At 48.1% G+C, this 16,294-nt stretch overlaps 1 protein-coding gene across 1 annotated transcript; it reads right to left on the bottom strand.

The window, feature by feature from the left end:
* Nucleotides 1-4,077: 4,077 nt before the first annotated feature.
* On the bottom strand, nt 4,078-5,727 carry LOC121439309 (apelin receptor-like). Its single transcript, XM_041639790.1, has one exon. It carries the CDS (start codon nt 5,538-5,540, stop codon nt 4,410-4,412), a length of 1,131 nt encoding a protein of 376 aa, XP_041495724.1. The 5' UTR covers nt 5,541-5,727; the 3' UTR covers nt 4,078-4,409.
* Between the last annotated feature and the right edge of the window lie 10,567 nt (nt 5,728-16,294).

Below are 16,294 nucleotides of genomic sequence, written 5' to 3'. Positions count from 1 at the left end.
TTTTAAGCATCCATCCACATCCTTAATTCATATAAAGACTAAGATTTCAGTCTTAGCTCCCAGTCTTCCTTGTGTCCACGCTTTGAAATTCAGACAAGTTTTTCTCTGTGGCTGACCAGCCCGTCTCCCAGACTTGGAGTGCTCATGTATGACGCCAGGATACAGCTCTTCCCAGCTCCCCAGGACAGCTGTGCTCTGCGTTATCCCTGGGAATTTCTTCTGCCCAAACATTCCACCATTAACAGCTCACCAGCCACACTCCAAAAAGCAGGTTCCTGGGGGGCTCTGACATCTCCTCTGCTACCCTGCCGAGACTCACCCTGAAGCCTCCGTGATAAGCTCTCATGTGCCTTCCATCTCAGAGCTGACCCTCTCTCTTGCTGTCAACACTCAGCGCTCAGTCTCAACCGGCAACCAGTGAGCCCCAGCGGTCTGCTCGCTGATCCTAACCAGCACAGTGCCTGGTGTGTAAGCAAAGGAAGGCGTGTGTGAACAACTGAACTACTGACTGCTCTGTAATTGTATAATGTTCTGGACAACTTGACTCAATTTCACAGGAGGCTTTAAACAGCACCCATATTAAAAGAAAAGAAAAACTCAGCTCCTTGGTATTGTCATACATTCCTGATGGATTTTCCTTTTTAAGAAAAGTGGGTGCTTGTCCTCATTATGCCGCTACTTTCTCATGGTCCCCCTCTTTCTGTGCTCTCTCTGTCCCTCTGTCTCTCTCTCTCTGTCTCTCTGTGTCCCTCTGTCTCTCTCCCTCTCTGTGTGTGTCTCTTTCTGCCTCTGTCTCTCTGTCTCTCTCTCCCTCCCTCTCTTTCTCTCTCTTTGTCTCTCTCCCTCTCTCTCTGTCTCTCTCTGCTTCTGTCTCTCTCTGTCTCTGTCTCTGTCTCTCTCTCTCTCTCTCTCTCTCTCTCTCTCTCGTAGTGTGTTCGCTCCTTGTTCTGTCTCTGCTGCCATCTCTTTCACATATCCCCTCTCATTTGCTTCTCTCTCCCCCATCTGTCTGTCTCTCCTGCATCTTCACCATTCCTTGGCAGTCCCTATTCTGCCCAGTCTCCATGTGCGCCTGGCATCTTGCAGATGGGATTACATTTTCCTTCCCAGCCATCTGGTGCTGTCTCCTCTGTACTTGGAGGAAGCAGCAGTATTCCATGGTCAAGACTGTGGGCTTTGGAGTTAGATTCATGCCTCTAGGCCTGGCTCATCCTCATAGAAGTCACGTGACTAAGGTCAGGAGATACCACTAATCTCTGTATCTCAGATCTCTTAACACCAAAGTCAGGCACAAAAGCCCCTCTCAGAGGAAGGTTGCAAGTATTAAACGAGATAATGCCTGGAAAATTCTTAACACACTTGTAAAACTATATAAACACTAGCTCCTTGCTAATACAGTCTCTCTCTCTATCTATCTATCTATCTATCTCTCTCTCTCTCTCTCTCTCTCGACTGCTTTTGCACCACCTGTAAAATCATTGACCTCAGGGATGCGTTCTTTGAAGGACATCTAAACCTAATATTTTCCCCACAAAGATCACTCCAGTCTTTCCCCCTTCAAACAGATGGCAATGCAGAGCCCAGTTTTCATGGCCTCAACTATCTTGCTTGTGTGCCTGCCTTAATTCAGGTAGACTTTATCTGGATGAGGTATCCCTGACCTGACCTTCCCGCAGAAAGCACCTGGGCTGTTTTCAGTGCCTGCAAACACCTTGCAGACGATTCTGACTCCGTAGGTCAGGAATAACATCCAGGAACAGGCATTGATCAGATCAATGCTTCCGATTAGAGAACAGAGCTTCAGATGTCTGACTTAAATGGGTGGCAGTGAATGAATCAATCAACAAGTGATAACAGATTAGTAGAGATGAATGACTGAGTCAGAAGAGAGGGAGAGAGGGAGGGAGGGCGGGAGGGAGGGAGGGGGGAAGGAGGGAGGAAGGGAGGGAAGGACGGAGGGAGGGATGAGCAGATGGACAGAGAGTAGACAGTTGCTGTCATTTCCCCCAGATATACCTGTGCTCTCTAAAATGTGTGGCCGTTTGTTTTGTGACTTTTAGAGCATGAGGCTTAGCTCTGCCCTTACCTTTCCCAGCCCCCCTCTTTTCACTTTCCTGGCGCCTGTTTCTCCACCTCCTTTCAGCCCCATTTTTTTCTCCCTCTTTGGCTTCCACTGATCTGCCCTCCCCACCATGTGCCCCCTCTCACAGCTACTGAGCATTTACAAATGAGGAGCCTTTGGACACACCAGCGACACAACACAGTTTTATTTGATGAACCACAGTGGCTAACAAGATCAGAACAGAGCACATTCTGAAGAAGGGTGGAGGTAGGGAAAAGAGGCAGCCTCCGCTGCTATCTGTCCCGTGCCATGGTTGAGTTTCCTGCCTGCCCTGCGCCTGTCCTGGCTGCTCTGAGGGTGGCCCTGGCCAGAGAAAGTGGCTGTGTGAAAGTTTCTGGCCTGAGGCGTGCAGATACTTCGCTGAGAGGAGCTGTTTTCTCCCCCACTCCAACCCCCAGCCTCCTGCTCCAGGAGTAGGATCTGTGCTAGAGATGGTCCACCTGCATCAAGCCAGGCTCTTCCTGTTTCCGTGGCACATGTCTTCTCCTTCGTTTCCAGAGCCCTCCAAGAACAAAACCCGGAATACACACACCCATTTCCAGCGCACAAAGGCCCCACTATGAATCTTGTCCTTGAGACGTGGGGGTCTGCTACTCCACTCAATCTTCACCCACCTTACCCTCCCCCATTCCACAGGATAGCCAAGAGGCTTGGTCCTGTTAGGAAGGAGAACAAAAGCTCACCCTGTATCTTTCATCCTGTGGCAAGAAAGTGTCCTCCTTAGAAAGAGGACCACATACCCTGAAGAAAGTGAGAGTAGCAAGGAATAACTCGAAAGCTGTGCTCTAGTCTCTAAGTCTCTTCTTCCCACTGTGGAACTGGGGAGGAACTAGGGCCAAGCTCTGGGCTTCTGCAGCCTTAGCACCAGATGCGACTGAGGAAATAGCTCCCTACCGAAGAAAGCCTAGCACAAACACAGACTTCATTCCTAAATACGGACCAGCCGTCAGAGTTCCCCAAATCCAGTGGGGGTAGACTCATACCTAGTCTACATTTCCTCCCTATGTCCATTCTTCCCCAAGTGGACTGCAAGACCTGCAGAGATGCAGGGGAAAGTGGGTGAGAGTTCATCTAAGTTTATATGATGTGTGTGTGTGTATGTGTGTGTGTGCATACACACTCATTTATATATGCCCACATAGACAAAAAGCAAACAGCCTTACTCAACCAAATGATTCTTGGGGCCAAGTAGCACCAACACCTATGGAAAACGTCCAAGAGATGATGGCATGAGGAAGGAGCCAGGAGAAAGATCTCCTCTACTGTTCACAGTTCTGTAGGAGATGGGTGGGTGAGGATGGGGGAGGGGAGCCAAGCAGCAAACAGACTAAATACAGATTTCCCTCCAACTCTCCTTTCTCTGTGTTTCCCCTTCCCAGCTCCCATTCCCGGGAACGGGATTGTCCACAGCTTCCTAGGTGCTGTGGCCTTGTAATTCTCACAGTCAGTTATAAACAAGCAGGAAAGGACACTGGCTTGTTGGTAGGATACATTATCTACTAAGCAACACAGAGATTCTGCCAAAGAGAAATCTCTATTCAAAAGTCAGTCTAGCCCCGGTGTCTGGACCAACAGCGAACTCATCCAACTTTTGGAACAATCCAGAACTCCTGGCTCTGGGGACTGAAGCATTAATTCTTTGCCTACCCACAACCCGCCCTGCCCTGCTGGCTCTCAAAACAAAACAAAAAACAAAAACAAACAAACAAAAAAAAAACCATAAGAACTCAAAGGGTTATCCTTCATGCTTCAGCGTTTTTAACCCTTAGGAGTCCAGCAGGAGAGGAGGTGTGGGGGTATAGGCAGGTGAAGGACAGACTGAGGGAGGAGGAATCCGCTAGAGAGAGCGGGTAATTAAACAGTGAAAGTTTCTACAGCACAGAAAACAAAAAGGGAAGAGAGGGGAAAGGGGGGCTACAGGGCTGAGGAAAGAGCAGAAACACGTTTAGTCAAAATTCATACTTCAACGTTTTAGGGTCCATATAACTTTCCCCCATTTAATACAAACAAACAAAAAAACTGAGTCTTAGAGAGGACGGAAGACTTGTGCGAGCCTTGGGAATACTGATCAGCTGAGCAAGAGTCTGTTTGCAAGGCTCCATCTCTTCCTTCTAAACCACAAACATCTGAGGAAAAAGTCGGCAAGACAAGAGCTTGGAGCCGGGAAGCAGGGAATGGAGCCAGGGGTCAGTCAGGGAGAAGGTGCAACCATGCTACCTGGTTCTCAGAGCGTGAGGGTAACGTTTGGGTCAGACCCAAGGCAGCAGACTTCTCTCTGGCCCCAGCCCTAGTCCACCAGGGTCTCTTGACTATAGGGAATGGATTTCTCATGCATCTGCTCTCCTCCCTTTCCCATGTTGGGGCCAGGGCCCTGGCTGTGCCCGGAAGAATAACTGGCTGACTTCTCCCCGCTGCTGCTGTGAGGGCTGCCTTTGCACCTGCTCTGGTCGCAGCAAAGCATAGACGTGCAGGCTTGGCGGAACCGAGGGTCAAAAAAGGCGTAGAGAAAGGGGTTGAGGCAGCTGTTGACGTAGCTGATGCAGGTGCAATAGGGAAAGACGTTCATGAGGAAGCTGTCAAAGTCACAGGGCCAGTGCAGCAAATTCCCCAGCATGTAGAGCGTCTTCACCAGGTGGTAAGGCATCCAGCACAGGGCGAAGGTCACCACCAACACCACGATGATGGTGAGCAGCCGGCGTCGCTTCCGCAGGCCCTCAATGCGCTCCTTCCGGAAATGGCCCGCAATGGTTTGGGCAATGAAGAAGTAACATGTCAGCATGATGGTAAAGGGTACCACGAAGCCGACAGCCGTGGAGGACACCCCCAGGCCCACCTCCCAGGCCCACTCTGAGCTTGGGGTAGTCACCATGGAGTAGTCCATGTAACACTGGACCTTGGTGCCGTTTTCTGTACTAGCAGTGGAACGGAACACCATTACAGGCACGGCCAGAAGGGCAGCCAGCACCCACAGCACGGCTGTGGCCACAGCCCCGCTGACCCTCAGCCTAAGCCGAGCGTTGGCCACTGGTCTGACTATAGCCAGGTATCGGTCAAAGCTGAGGCCGGTGAGGCAGAAGACACTGGCGTACATGTTGACGAAGATGAGGTAGCTGCTGAGCTTGCAAGAGAAGGTTCCAAAGGGCCAATCAAACTCCCGGTAGGTATAGGTGGCCCACAGGGGCAAAGTCACCACGAAGGTCAGATCGGCCACTGCCAGGCTGGCAATGAAGATGTCAGCTGAGCGTCTCTTTTCCCGGCTGCTCCGAAACACGGTCCAGAGCACCAGGCCGTTGCCCGTGGTGCCTAGAAGGAAGACCAGAAGGTAGATGACAGGGATGAGGGCCCCAGAGGACTTCCAGTCTTCGTACTCACATTCCGACTGGTTGTCGGCCGCATAGTAGTAATTATCATCTTCCATATTGATGAATGCGGCGAAGGTGGGCGTGAGTCCCAGGGGCACCAGCTCCGGAGCTACAGCACCCACTCAGCTAGTGCCCTCAAGGCAAGAGAAGGTCTGAGGGTGCCCTTGCCGGCATGCAGACCGAGCTCCTCTGAAAGCTCAGACCCAGCAGGATGTGCTCCTCAGCAGCCTCTCTCTACCTTCCCGGTCCCACCCCAGCTCAGCTAAGACACTTCCTTGCACCCTCCTGAGTCTCTGCCTAAACTCCGAACTCCCTCCTCCCACCCCCAGGCCAAGCCCTCCCTCTCTAGAGAGTCTTAAGATCTTTAAGTTACAGCCCACTTTTTTTTTCTTCTTGTCACTGGATAAGTAGACTAAATTGACCCCTACTGTGCTGGGCTGACAATTATCTGAGCTTTGCAAGCCTGTTGCTCCTCCTGGCCCCACCTCCTCTCTTGCTGCCACCAGCCTGCACCTCAGACTCTTTCCTCTCCTTTTCTCTGGCCCCCACCTCATGCCTGCTTCCAGGGTCTCTATCCTCAGCTCAGTCTTCACCCTCCTATTCTCACCTTCTCCCAACCCTCCTAACTGGGACAAATTATGCAGATTGAAACCCAGTTTGACCTGAATCCGGGGCAAGTATGGGGCAGAGAGGGTGTGATATTTCACAAGGCTGTTCCAGCATCTGGACAGTCCCTGCAGACCCTGCTGACTCCCACCCCACCCCCACCCCGCTGGGAATCAGCACGCCTTTGCTCCAGCCCTCTTTTTCAGAACTTTGGTATTTTGCACTCAAAATCATAGTGAAATTTCTCCACAGTTCATAAATGGCTGGTGGACCACAGTTTGCAGTTTGCAAATGGGAGGTGATAGAAAGTTGGTGACAGGATCACAAGTGGAAAGAAACAGGGACAAAGTGACGGCTAGTCAAGCCTTTAAAATCTATGGGGAAGCCCAGGCTTAAGGTGAGTGTCTTACCACAAGTCATGGGATAAACTGTGTTGTGGTTGGTCGTTTACTTCTTCTTCTTCTCTAAGCACATAGGGAACACAGTTCTGGCAAGTCATCAGGAATCTCTGATTATTGGCTGACTAAGCAAACGGACTCATTAGGAAAGGAGTAAGAAGAAGAGAGGAGTAAATGTCGGGATTACTACGTGTTAAGATCGCGAACCCAGCTCAGTGCTCAGGTTCTCACCAATATCCTTGGGCCAGGAGGTTTGGTAAGACCACAGAGGGTCAGGAAGTTGAGTTAGAGGAGGACGCAGAAAAAGAAAACAGCCCCTGAGCAGATGTTGTAGTGCACACCACCCCCCCACCCCCCCTGACTCATCTGGCTTTTTCTCCAGGATCTTCAGGAAGAGGGAGGATGCACAAGATAAGATGTTTTTCAAAAAGCATCCTTTTCACCTCAACCCCCAAGAGTGAGGGAAGCTACCTGAATGTGGCCAGGAAGATTACAGGCTTAGCTTAATAAGGAGAGTGTGAGGCCCTGGGTTCCCTTCCTCCCCATACTGGGGGTGGGGGTGAAGACAGGAAAGGAGAAGAGGGGAGGGAGAGAGAAGATATAGGAGAGAGGGAGGGGAAAGTTGAACTAGAATGAAATGGGCCCAAACTTGGTAAGTCTTAGCCATCCATGGTGAAGGACTTACAAAGCTGACAGTTGCTTTCTGGAAGGAGGGTTTGTCAGTAAACATCCCACAAGGATCTTCAAGTTGAGACCCCAAATTCAGACACCCGCATGAACAAGCTAAGCATGTATTTGGACAAAGTCTGTGACAAACTGGAGTTAGACTGTGACAAACTGGAGTTTATCCATCAGAGGAAACTGGCCAGGCAATGCACATGCCTGCTGCAGTTTCAGCCACTTTAGAGGCTGAGGCAGGTGGATCACCTGTATCCAAAGTTCAGGGACAACCTGGGCAACACAATGAGACTTTGTCTCAAATAAAATAATAAGACAAGAGATCTCCTCAGTTCTGGTCTCTGGTCCCTGCAGGAATATGAATAGTGTCAACCAAACCTCAAGGTTTTTCAAGACCAAATCTTATTCTAAATGTTTATCAGAAATTTCCAGATTTATTGTCAAAGGGAATTAATTCCATTTTTTAAAAAAGGTAGACTAGGTGCTGGGCATGGTGTTACATGCCTCTAATCCCAGCACTTGAGAAGCAGAAACTGAAGATACATTAGTTCAAGTCCATTAACATCCATCTGAAACATAAAAAGAGCTATAAAGCAGATCCTAGCATCTCCAGTTGGTAGGTTTGGAGGAGCTTCCTGAGATTGGAAGGTAGAAGAAACACTGAAGATCCACAGACAGGAAGCCAGAACAAACAATACAAAGAAAGAAACAAATAAAAACAACCATGGTCTTAGAATGCAATGGGGAAACAGGAAAGATGAACGGAGAGAAAGATAAGAAAAGTTTTAGGGGCCTCCCCTGACCTTTAGTTACGAGCAGCCGTAATTACAGCCCTGTCTGGCTCTCGTGGGCACTATACATTGTCCACATTCTGAGTGCCGGGCATTCTTCTAGGTTTTATTGTCTCTTTCAGTCATCAAAACAGTGTGAGGAGTAGGCTGGGGAGACTGCCTGGAGGGCTGAGTTCGTAACCCCAGCAATCCCCAGCATACCCATAAAAACAGGAAAGACAGCAGGCATCTGTGATTTAGTGCTAGGTGGAACAGAGACAGAGAGATTCTGGGACCTCGCTAGTCAACCAGTCTAGCCAAAGCAGTTGGGTCTAAGTTCAATAACAGACTGTAATCAAAAAACAAAGTGGAGAAACTATTGGGAAAACCAACCCAACATCAAACTCTGGCCTCCGTATGCACAGATGAGCACACAGGCACACACACATCCGCACACGTGCAAACACACACTCACACAAACCTTAGGAAATATATGCTCTTAACTTGTTCGCTCAACCACTACAGCAAGGCCTTCAACCCTTTTAGAACGGGAATTGTTGCATGGTAAGCGTCATGGAGACACAGAGGATGCCAGGGTGACTGTAATTTACATATTGGCCATGGCCAGAGAGAACACCTGGTTGGCTGTGCTAACTGAAGAGCTAACAGGACTCTGCCTCTCGAGCCTTGACTCCCACAGAATAGGAGTCATCTCACTCAGTTTTACCTGGCTCTGTGGATTCATCAACCTCACAGTACGCAAGCCCACTCACTTCGTCTAAACAGGTGGCAGAACGGCTGTGCAGTGGCATAGAAATAGTTAACCTTCAGCCACTTCAGATCCATTCGCCTGTAGGGAAGGACCTAAGGGTGGTGCAGGGTCTTCTCTGGTCAGATCAGGATAGAAAGTAGACTCCTGATGTAGCCATTCTAGGATAAAGACCGAATCTGACAGCACTATCCGCCACACACATATTTTCTTTTTGGTTCCAGAAAGATCCAGAAGCAGTCCTGGGCAACTGAGGACACAGAGGGAGGGAAGCAGAGAGGCATGTGATACCCTTGAAATCAACTCCTTGTCTATCTTTCCCAGCTGTCCCCACTTGGATCCCAAGCCAGATGCAAACCCAGAGTTCTCCATGGAGAGAAATGGATGCATTTCTTTAATTCTCTTACTTAGCTGAAAACGAAGGGAATTGGGAGCCAGAAAGGACGAGGCAGAGACTAATGATCTGTGCCTGGAGTGGCGGGGTGCTGATAAAACACAGCCTACAGCCAGCTGGAGCCAGCTGGAGCCAGGTGGCCTAAGTGATCCCAACACTGATGGTCAGGCTCACTCCTCACCCAGCTTGGAGCTGATCCATGCCTGTCTCCCCCTACACTAGGCATTATAGAAGATGCAAGACTAGTACTCAGAATTGAGGGTGAAGGCTAGTCTTGTGTGCTCCAGGACTCAGAGGCTCCCCATAAATTGCACATACCCCAGGCCTGGGATGGTTAGCTGTCTGTCATCCGACTTCTCTGCTTAGCCGCTAATTAGTGTCTGCTGCATGAAAGCACTAGGGATGTGTTAGAGGGTTGATAAGAAGTGAAGTCTTTACCCCAGGGTCATTCTACCAGAACAGCAAGGGCAACTTTTTGCAAAGCTGCTCCCAAATAATCTACTGGTAGCCAGAAACTAAGACAGGGTTGTTGGCCAGAGGCCCCAGAACTTACTATCCCGGGAGAGAAAGGAGCAGGTATCCTAGAAGATTCCTCTCTCCTGGGTGATTTTTGCCAGGCACTGTGACAAGCCAGAGAGAAATACCTCCTGGCACAAAAGCACCTTGGACCTGTTCCACGCTCTTTGAGAAGAGCAAACTCTGCTGGGAGGGTGAGAATTCTAGAGTCAGGGGGTTCAGAAGTCCTCCCCAACCTTGCCCACAGGCTGGCCCCTGACATAGGAGAGAGACAGCCTTGCACTGTGATGAACAGTGCCACGTGAATGGTAAGGCGCGAGTTTTATACATGATGAGGCCACGTAGACTTGAAGTCTGGGGTGCGAGAAAACAGAATGCAGATATGAACGGCACTCAGTGTATACATTCACATGTCCACAGGCTTCCTTGCATGTGCAGTAGGCACATACATCACCATATGTAGGGGAATGTGATTTCGTGTATATGGTGGGGTAGGAATGTGCACCGGGCACACGCTTCTGGGTACAGAAGTTGCTTGTGTGTATGCAGCGGGTTTGTGTGTGCACTGGACTCACACACAAACTTGTCATCAGATCGGGAATCTAGATAAACATCCTGGCTACAAGACAGGAAAGGGTGCTTAATTGGCTCTCTCTAGCACTTTGAGCTGAGGAGGAAACCTGAAGCCATCTGCTGGGACCCCACCCAGACCTGGCTCGGGTTCTGTTCTGGGACATCAAAGTGGAAGCCTAGCCCTTCTCTGCCCCTTGCTGACTTCTCACCCCCTCCCTCCCAGCTCTCTGCTCCAGTCTCTGACTTCACAGGTCTGCTTTGAACTCCACAGCTTGGGAACTCACCCAGGGCAACAGGGCCCTTTCTCTCTCTCTCTCCTCCCCAAGAGGCAGCCACAGCTGTGTCCCTAACAGCTGGCTTGTTGTCAGAAGGGAGCAGGGGGTCAGACCTAGCTTAAACTTGACTACCCACCTCAGTTCAGTATTGCACTGTTATTGCCTTCAGCAGCACTACAGTCCCACCCTGGCCTGCCTTATCTGGCCAAAGCCAAATGGTCAACTGCAGCAATTAAAGCCAATCTCCCCACCTCCCCACCCCACCCCCACCGACAACAGCCCTTGCCTCCACTCACTCCACCATTTGGTACTATTTCCAACTTCTTGGCCCTATTCCAGACTCTGCAGGCTCCCTGGGCTCCTGGACAGTGAAGGCAGAAACAGTGGGCTAGACTGAGACCCAGGAACCAAAGTTCCAATGCCCTCCTGCCTCAGTCACTCAGCAAGTGTTTGCTGAGCAGCTAGCCTGTGGCAGGCTGTGTTTGTGGCTCTGAGCACACAGGAATAATTCAGACCGTGCCTCTGATTGCCTGCACTTGCTAGAGGTGAGGGAGTGAGGGTGATGGGGGAGTAAAGGCCGTGCAGTGGGGTCCTGATGAGCACCACAGAAACAGTTAAGCCGGGCAAGGCTGCGGAGGATGAATGACAGCTGGCAGCTTAAGAAAGCACAGCCTGTGGAGACCTCTTGGGGGTCTCTGACATCCTAGCTTGAATGATCAATCAGCTTGTTTTGTGGCCTGAACCAGTTCCTCCATCTACCCATGAAGATGCAGGACCAGTCAGACCTATTTCACTAGGATTCTGGTGATTGTGGCAGCATCTCCAACAGCGTTGGTCAAGTGGGTTTCTTGCCAACAATGTCAAATCGGGACCGTGAACCCATCTTGCAGTCCCTGAATGGCAATCATGTCACCAAGCCCTGTCTGATGGATCTGGAAGTCTTTCCTGATCTCTCTGCCCACCCGCTTGTGCTCTTACTCACCGATACCCACCTTTGCCCCACACACAGAACCCCATATATGACAACTCTAATAAACCCAGTGAGTCATAGTGCCATCATGTGTATAAACCTCAGAAGGGATCAGGGTGGCCATGTGAAAGGACTGAGCTCCTAGAACCTGTAACAGGGAAGACTCCTGAATTTGCTGAAGTTCAGCTCATAGGCCATAGAAGACAGTAAAGGCGGAGAGGGCAGTATCGTGAACCCAGCATCAGCATTGCATAAAACCTTTCAGAAATGGCACAGCCCCTGTTTCCTTCACAAGATAAACCTCTAAATGCCAGGCACCAGCAGCTCAAGCCTGGGTTTTAGCGAGTCCATGTGGTGGCTCTTGTTCATCTCACGCTGCTCAGTGGGCCTTTGTTGAATAAAAACTGAGACGACAGAATCATTATTATTTAATAAACTGTGTGGGTTATGCAAACAGAATCTTTCCCCCAAGAGCGCTCACTGGGGGAGAACAGGAAAGCAAGCAAAGTGGCCTTTGATGGTGAAAGGTTGTGGTAACTAAGCTATTCCACACATTGGGTTCTACCGGGGAGGAAGGCGAGGTCCTGGGAGGGAAAGGGCTTCGCCCAGTTGTCCCTGGGCCGCCTAGTCTGCCCATCCCAACCCAAGAAGCCCTGGAGAGGAAGCCTTCTCCCCACAGCCCCCTGGCCTTTGTCTGGCTGTGGTGAGGGATTTGGGCAAGAGGCAGAGGACAGGAAACAGCAGAAGCAGGAAGGAGGTCAGGAAGAGGCGGATGAGACCCCAGCCAGCTCACACTCAGCCCTACCACCCTTCAGGACAGCAAAGCAACGTTTCCAAAAATATTTACATGAGTCTAAATTAATGAGGCACTATATCAGCTCTGACAATGGGAGGATGTGGGGCTGGGTCCTCCAGGGGGAGAAGATCAACGCAATGAGCACCAGGGGCTGCTTGAGGGGACTGAGGCTGGGGAAGGCTAGCCTTGCACAGCTAAAGGAGGAAATCCCAGCCCGCCAGCACTGCGGACAACAGTGCATGTCCCTTCTCTCCAAGGAAAGACGAGCCTGCTGCATTTTCAGAGCTGCACAAAGTGTCTTCAGCCTGCCCTTCCCACCTCCATCCAGTGTGACAATCTCCTCTACTGAACCCTGAAGGCCACCCTGGAACCTCTTGTGTTCCCCAGTTGACCCTGACAGTCCATTCTCATTCCAGTCTGGGCAGCCCTACCCCTCCCACAGTATCCTGCCACTAAAGCAGGGTTCAAGCAGGGGCTGGGGCTGGGGCTGGGGCTGGGGCTGGGGCTGCTACTTGAAGTCTTGAAAGCTCAATCCTTACAAGACTCATTTTCCTCATCTGTAAGACAGAAATCATTTTAGAGACTGCTCTACTTCCTGGGACTAGAGCTAGAAGTCAGTGAAGAGCAAGAATATTCGAGAGGAAATGAGGGTAAAGAGGGCAAAACGAGAGGGTGAAGCGGTACTACACTCAGGAAAGGCTAAGGGTGTACCGACTAAGCTATGGGGACACAGAGAAAAGAGCATAGCATGTCTCCAGGCTGCGGCCAGTCAAGGCCCTGCTGCAGCACTCAAAATTGTCAAGGTGCGGGGTCAGACAGATGCCCATCACAGATAAATAGACTAAGAAATATGGTATATGTCCGCAATGGAGTTTTACTCAACCATAAAGAATTAAATTGTGTCTTTTGCAGCTAAATGGATGGAACTTGATATCATCATGTCAAGAATAATAAGCCAGTCTCATGAAGACAAACACAGTGTGAGATTTAGGCAAGAAGAGGGGCTTGGAAGTGAGAGGAAAACCACTAGGGATGGGGAAGGGGAACGGAAGAGGAATATACGTTGTGCACATGTGGAAAGACCAGTGGGAAATTCTTTGCTTTATACAATTACATATGCTAATGAACACATATAAAGTCAGATAAGGTCAGAAAATCAGCCATTTCATCTTAGATAATGTACTTCTGAGGACCCATCCCAGCACATAGCCATGAGCCATGGATATGTGACCACAGACAAGTGACCTAGAAGACAGGGCGTCTGTGAGGATAAAACACAGGCTGAGTGTCAGGGATACAAACTATGAAAAACTGTGATCAGAACTCATTTGAAATTTCTATACAGGTTGCCTCTTGGGAGCTGCAGCCTGGTCTCGGACCAGCATACGGGTACCTATCGGACGGGTTTCCACGGGGCAAGACACCTGTGGAAACACTCTCACTCGGAAGGACCAGCAATCCATGGGACAGTATAGGAATCTGCAAAATTTGTGCAGCTTCCGGGCTCTTTTCTCTTTCGTGATATTGGTGATTCTTTGGACAGTTTTTAGTTTTACTTTGTCAATCACACGTGCAACAGCTAAAATTTTTCCATAGCAATTCTGTTCTTTTGCAAATATTTCCCCTAAAATTTAGCAGAGAGTTAATCCTTCTTACATTTCTTACCTGGAATTACTAACTACAACTCCCAACGTTGGGAACTTTTCTGACTCAATGGCGTTAGTTAGGTACATATGAGAAAACAACACTTGGAACATTAACCACGTCTCACAGTTCCAAGAAGGAGAACAGGACATACATACACAGACTATGAAGAAGGTCTCAAGAATACACGTACTGCTAACTATTTAGAGTAAGTTCACTGGGCAGCAAGCATAGAATCATTGGTAGGATCTGGTATGCTCCAAGAGGAAAAAGTACGATGCAAAATATGGGATGGAGAGACCCATCTTTACCACATATAGAAGCCTATATTGGTGGAAGAAGTGTGGCACAGGGGATAGGAAAAGAGTGCCTTATCAAAGTCTGCCTTTTACAGAGAGGTGGAGACAGGGGACCCTCTTGTGGAAAAGAGAACTGTATAAAAGCATATCTTGCAGACATGGAAGAATTATCTGGGATTGAGTATTGTTGCCCTTATACCTTTGTGCCCATGTCAATTATTTTTTAACTTGGTAACCGCACGTGATTGACAGCTGACATCAGTGCTGTGAGAGCAGGGTGTGTCTGGCTCCATATTTAGTTAACCCTGCAAAAATGCTGATCTCTACATCCAGAATAAGGTTATGCAAGAGTGGGAAAATGTATTTGGGGAAGCATAAAGGGGAACAACGGGGGCTTTCGTAATGATCATGATGGCCTCCATAAGTTGTGATGTATTTCTTAAAGCAAAAATAGAAGCCAATAATAAAGCCATTGGTAAGAAAAACATCTCCCATGTTCTTGGATAAGTATGATCAACATAGTAAAAATGGCAATCTTACCAAAAACGATCTACAGATTCAATGCAATCCCCATCAAAATTTCAACACAATTCTTCACAGACCTCAAAAGAACAATACTCAAATTCATATGAGAAATATAAAAAAAACAGGATAGCCAAAATAATCCTGTACAATAAAAGAACCTCTGGAGGCATCACCATCCCTGACTTCAACCTCTGCTATAGAGCTGTAGTAATAAATAAAAACCTTGGTATTAGCATAAAAACCAGCATATAAACAAACAGAAAGAAAAAAAACACATGATCATCTCATTGAATGCTAAAAAAATCCTTTGACAAAATCCAACATCCCTTCATGATAAAGGTTTTGGGGAACGAAAAGTCTTTGAAGAACGAAATTGAAGAAGATATCAGAAAATGGAAAAATCTCCCATGTTCTTGGATAAGTATGATCAACATAGTAAAAATGGCAATTGAAAAAACGGGGAATTGAAGACACTGACATTTATCCACACACCTATGAACATCTAATTTCTGACAAAGAAGCCAAAAATGAACAATGGAGAAAAGAAAGCATCTTCAACAAATGTTGCTGGCATAACTGGATGGCAGCAGGGAGAAGAATACAATCAAACACATATCTATTGCCCTGCACAAAATTCAAGTCCAAGTGGATCAAAGACCTCAACATAAATCCAGTTACACTAAACCTGATAGAAGAGAAACTGGGAAGTAGCCTTAAACACATTGGCACAGGAGACTACTTGCTAAATATAACTCCAGTAGCACAGACACTGAGAGGAACAATTAATAAATGGAACCTCCTGAAACTGAGAAGCTTCAGTGAAGCAAAGGACATGGTAAATAAGATAAAGAGGCAGCCTACTGAATGGGAAAAGATCTTCACCAACTCAGACAGAGGGCTGATCTCCAAAATATATAAAGAACTCAAGAAACTAGACATCAAAATGCCAAATAATCCAATTTTAAAATGGGATACAGATCTAAACAGAGAATTCTCAACAGAAGAATCTCAAATGACCAAAAGACACTTTAAAAAATTTTTCTCAACATCTTTAGCTATCAGGGAAATGGAAAACAAAATGACTCTGAGATAAAAAAAAAAACTATCAGAATGACTAAGCTCAAAAACACTGTTGACAGCTTATGCCACAGAGGATGTGGGGTAAGGGAAACACTTCTGCATTGCTGGTAAGAGTGCAAACTTTGGAAATCAGTACAGCAGTTTCTCAGAAATTTGGGAATCAACCTACCTCATGATACAGGAAACAACTTAGATGCACCTCAACTGAAGAATGGATAAAGAAAATTTGGTACATTTACACAATGGAATATTACTCAGCAGTAAAAAAAACAATGACATCTTAAAATACGCAGGCAAATACATAGAACTAAAGAAAAAACATCCTGAGTGAGGTAACCCAGGTAAGACAAACAGTATGTACTCACTAATGAGTGAATATTAGATGTAAAGCAAAGGATAACCAGACTACAATCCACAATCCCAAAGAAGCTAGGTAACAAGGAAGAGCCTAAGAGAAACATACATGGATTGCCCTGGGAAGAAGAAATAGGTAATATCTCCTAAGTAAAGTGGGAGT

The sequence above is a fragment of the Microtus oregoni genome, unplaced genomic scaffold, assembly GCF_018167655.1.
Source record: "Microtus oregoni isolate MIOR12 unplaced genomic scaffold, Mior012 000060F_ref0000265, whole genome shotgun sequence".
Classification (NCBI taxonomy): Eukaryota; Metazoa; Chordata; class Mammalia; order Rodentia; family Cricetidae; genus Microtus; species Microtus oregoni.
The sequence above is the reverse complement of the archived record's forward strand: the minus strand, read 5'-3'. Positions and strand labels throughout refer to the sequence as shown.

Bases quoted from the DNA above. Each gene is read 5' to 3' on its own strand.
- LOC121439309 (XM_041639790.1), bottom strand. From the start codon at position 5,540: ATGGAAGATGATAATTACTACTATGCGGCCGACAACCAGTCGGAATGT.